The sequence below is a fragment of the Lycium barbarum genome, chromosome 11 (assembly GCF_019175385.1).
Source record: "Lycium barbarum isolate Lr01 chromosome 11, ASM1917538v2, whole genome shotgun sequence".
NCBI classification, from domain to species: domain Eukaryota; kingdom Viridiplantae; phylum Streptophyta; class Magnoliopsida; order Solanales; family Solanaceae; genus Lycium; species Lycium barbarum.
Window position 1 is genome coordinate 6,083,365 of NC_083347.1, and position 3,408 is coordinate 6,086,772.

General features: G+C 36.6%; 1 protein-coding gene across 1 annotated transcript; it reads right to left on the bottom strand.

Annotated features, from left to right (window-relative positions):
• Positions 1-1,575: 1,575 nt before the first annotated feature.
• On the bottom strand, positions 1,576-3,408 carry LOC132617807 (E3 ubiquitin-protein ligase RMA1H1-like). The gene is made up of 2 exons (XM_060332881.1): positions 3,249-3,408; positions 1,576-2,748 (listed from the first exon to the last, which is right to left on the bottom strand). The coding sequence occupies exon 2, from the start codon at positions 2,741-2,743 to the stop codon at positions 2,000-2,002; it is 744 nt and encodes a 247-aa protein (XP_060188864.1). The 5' UTR covers positions 2,744-2,748; positions 3,249-3,408; the 3' UTR covers positions 1,576-1,999.

Below are 3,408 nucleotides of genomic sequence, written 5' to 3' on the forward strand. Positions count from 1 at the left end.
TCCAACTCCACATATCAACAACAACAACCAGAGAAACACAACAAATAAAACATCAACAACAAGGAACAATATGTCAACAACAAGTCATCAATATCTCACGACGAGCGGTAAGCTCGGATTGGATCCCCTTTAACACCCTTCAACCCCATTGTCATTCATCCTTGAACATAGTAGTATATCCAGTATACTAATCAATACTTTTTAAAGGATTTCCAACCTTCAACTCAATTTCAAAGTTACCCAAAAAAATCCAACACAAGATAATATCACTGCGGACAACTTCCAAGTGCTTTATAGCCATTTCCTTTTCTAGTTAGCAATTTCCTCAAGAAGCTTGACATGTAAACCAATATAATCATACTAACAGTACCATATCCAATTTATTTAAAATAATTCCCAGCCACTTGAAGTTCATAAGAGCAGCTTTCAAAACAGTCCACACGCCTAACATTTCAATCTTCACTTTCAATCTCAAATTTCATATGTTTCTTTCACCAATTCACTTGATAAACATATATATACAAATAACAACAGAGACCATATCACAATCATGTTGTATTCCATAATTTCCAGCCATCCCAAATCATATTTATCACCTTAAAACAATCCAACGAAACAGTAGTCGTATCTTAGGCTATTTCAATGCCATCTTGTAGTATTTTGCGATAAACAATCTCACCAACATGGAATTAAGCTTAAGCACAACCAAAGGGATATTAAACTTACCTTAAACGGTAAATACCATTTGAAATCCACCGCTGATTCAACTTCCAATCACCCTTAAACACAACACAACGCTATAGAGCTGTTCTTCGTTACCGAGGTTAACTTTTGAGGTTAAATTTGGATATAATCACTTGAATTTGATCTTAGACCTTCATGAACTTGGTAGAGAGGGTTTTGGGGAAGTTTAGAGAGGGTTTAGAGGGTGAGAGAGGTGTAAAGTGATTGAAGAAAAAACAGATTTTTCATTTTAAATTTTCTGATTTTCACTGTTTACCGTCACGGTTCATTCCGCCTTACTGTTCACCCGCGTGCAGTGTTCATCCGCGGAATTATAGGGACTCAATTTTTATACACCGATCTCTTTATTTGCATACTTGGATATGACCAAAATTTCATAGAGTCTGTATAACTTGTTCAACATCCCAAACTTGACAAAACTTATTTTTTTTGCTCCGATTCGTTTAACCTCCAACCTTCACAGCACTTGCTTATCACTTGTTAAACATAACATAAACACTTATAACTCCAAACATAATCCTGTCCTTTGAGCTTATGTGACTAACTTACGACGCAACTTAACGTACGAACATACGGGATGTTACAGAAAGAACCAACATGAAAAGGTTTATGAAGAAAAGTTTCTCGTGTATTGTATGTGCCTTAAAACACTACTTTGAAATCTTGGACATATGTTCGAGATTTCATACATATGGTAGTGCTTGAAACAAATATGTCAATTTCCTAACATGTAAGATCAATTTCAATAGTCCACTCGGGCAAGATCATATTTGAATTATAGCTAAAGAAATCCAAATAAATTAGAAACGAAAAGAAGATGAAGATCAGAAGTACGAAAATAGAAAAAGGAACATGTCCATTCTTCATATATTACATTGCAAATATCATAGACCATTTGGGACAGAAAGCAAAGGTTCACTGGGCTCCTTACAAGAGTTCCCTCCAAATAAACCCATTGTTATAAGCAGAGTAATAATGCTACTCAAGGACAATTAAAAAGAGACTACCAAAGTGACAGAGCAGATAGATACATCTGATGCCACTTTCTGAAGGGAATGCAGAAAGAAAATAAGAGGAAAAAAGCAGAAAGAAAATAAGAGGAAAAAAGCAACCTTTGCGCGGTATTAAGCTTTTTTTTTTTGGGTTGAATCTCTTATAAGCCTATGTATTTCTACTATCTACTGACTGACTGTTAGTGACAACAGTCACATATTTTTTTACATCTGTACATCAAGAATTAATCAATATTAAACACTCAGAATAGCAGAAGGCATAGGATGATGCAGCAGAAAAGAAAGATGGATAATCTGTTAAGAGACTTTTCCACCTGCCTCATTCTTGAACTGCCACTTCCTGGAACGGCGTACGTGCTTGGATGAGGATAAGGAAATAAACTCGTGTCTGAGTTCCCGAACATCCTTGCCAAAAACATTTCTCCAAATACACCAACTGTCGGGCTGGATAAACTGATCCCTGGAGTACCCCCGAAGCTGGATGGAGCCAAAGCAGCATAGGTACCAAAGGCAGAGGGGAAAGATCGCCTGTGATGAAGTTGCTGACTCACGTGAGAAGTTGGAGACGATGAATTAACCAGAGTTGTTATCCCAATGGCTTGAGGCCTGCGCGGTACTACAACATCCAGTTGAGACTTCTTGGATTCAGATTCTGTTGATGATGTTCCACGGCCATAGAGAGGTACCAGCGATGAGTTTGAGATGTGAGCCTTACAGACTGGACATTTACAGTTCTCTTCTGATCCCGGAGTAGAGCTCTCAACCTGGAGCCACTTGTAAATGCAAGGCCAGCAGTAGAGGTGACCGCAGAGGGTGACTACAGGCTCATGTGCTGAGTCGAGACATATATTACAATCATAACCTCCTGTTATACTGTCAGAACTTGATGTTGGAACTGGAACTGCACTTTTCTTCTTAAGGGAAACATCTTCTTCAGATACAAAACTGAATATATCTTCACCAACAAAATTGTGTTCCAAAGCCATGAGATCTGTTAAAGGACATTAGCAAATAAATCAGTCACCTCATAAAGTTTATTCAGACACTACGAAAAAATCCTAAATGGCTGTCGATAGAAACTTAACCTGGAAATCTACAAGGACAGGATCTATGATAATAGTTCAATGAATGTAAAGACATCTTTTTTCACGAAAATAATTAACACCATTCTACCAACCATAACCAGAAACAATTGAAATAAATGAGATTTTCCAATAAAAGCATGTGGACCCAATTTATTTACAATGTCAAAAGACAAAAAATTTAAGAGTTTTTAATCTGAAGCTCCAATTGAAGATTCAGCCTGAAATTCAAGGAGCAAATTGCCAATTTGCAATTCCAAAGAGGGTACAAACATGATCACAAAACTTGGTCTCAGATAATTAACAAAGAGAACAAACTAATATTATGTACAGTACACATACGCGAAAATAAAGATCTCAAAAACATTAAGGTAAAAACAAGCAGAAAGATGAAGAATCAAGAACGCACCAATAGATGAAAACGTAAGGAAGATGTTGAATTGTGAATTGTAAAAATGAAAGGGTAATAAGAGGTAATGAGAAAAAGATGGTTGTGAATGAAATTGAATGGAGGAGGATAACGGGTTGGTTTCGATATTTAAGGGGGTTGTTTTTGTATTTTATAGCAA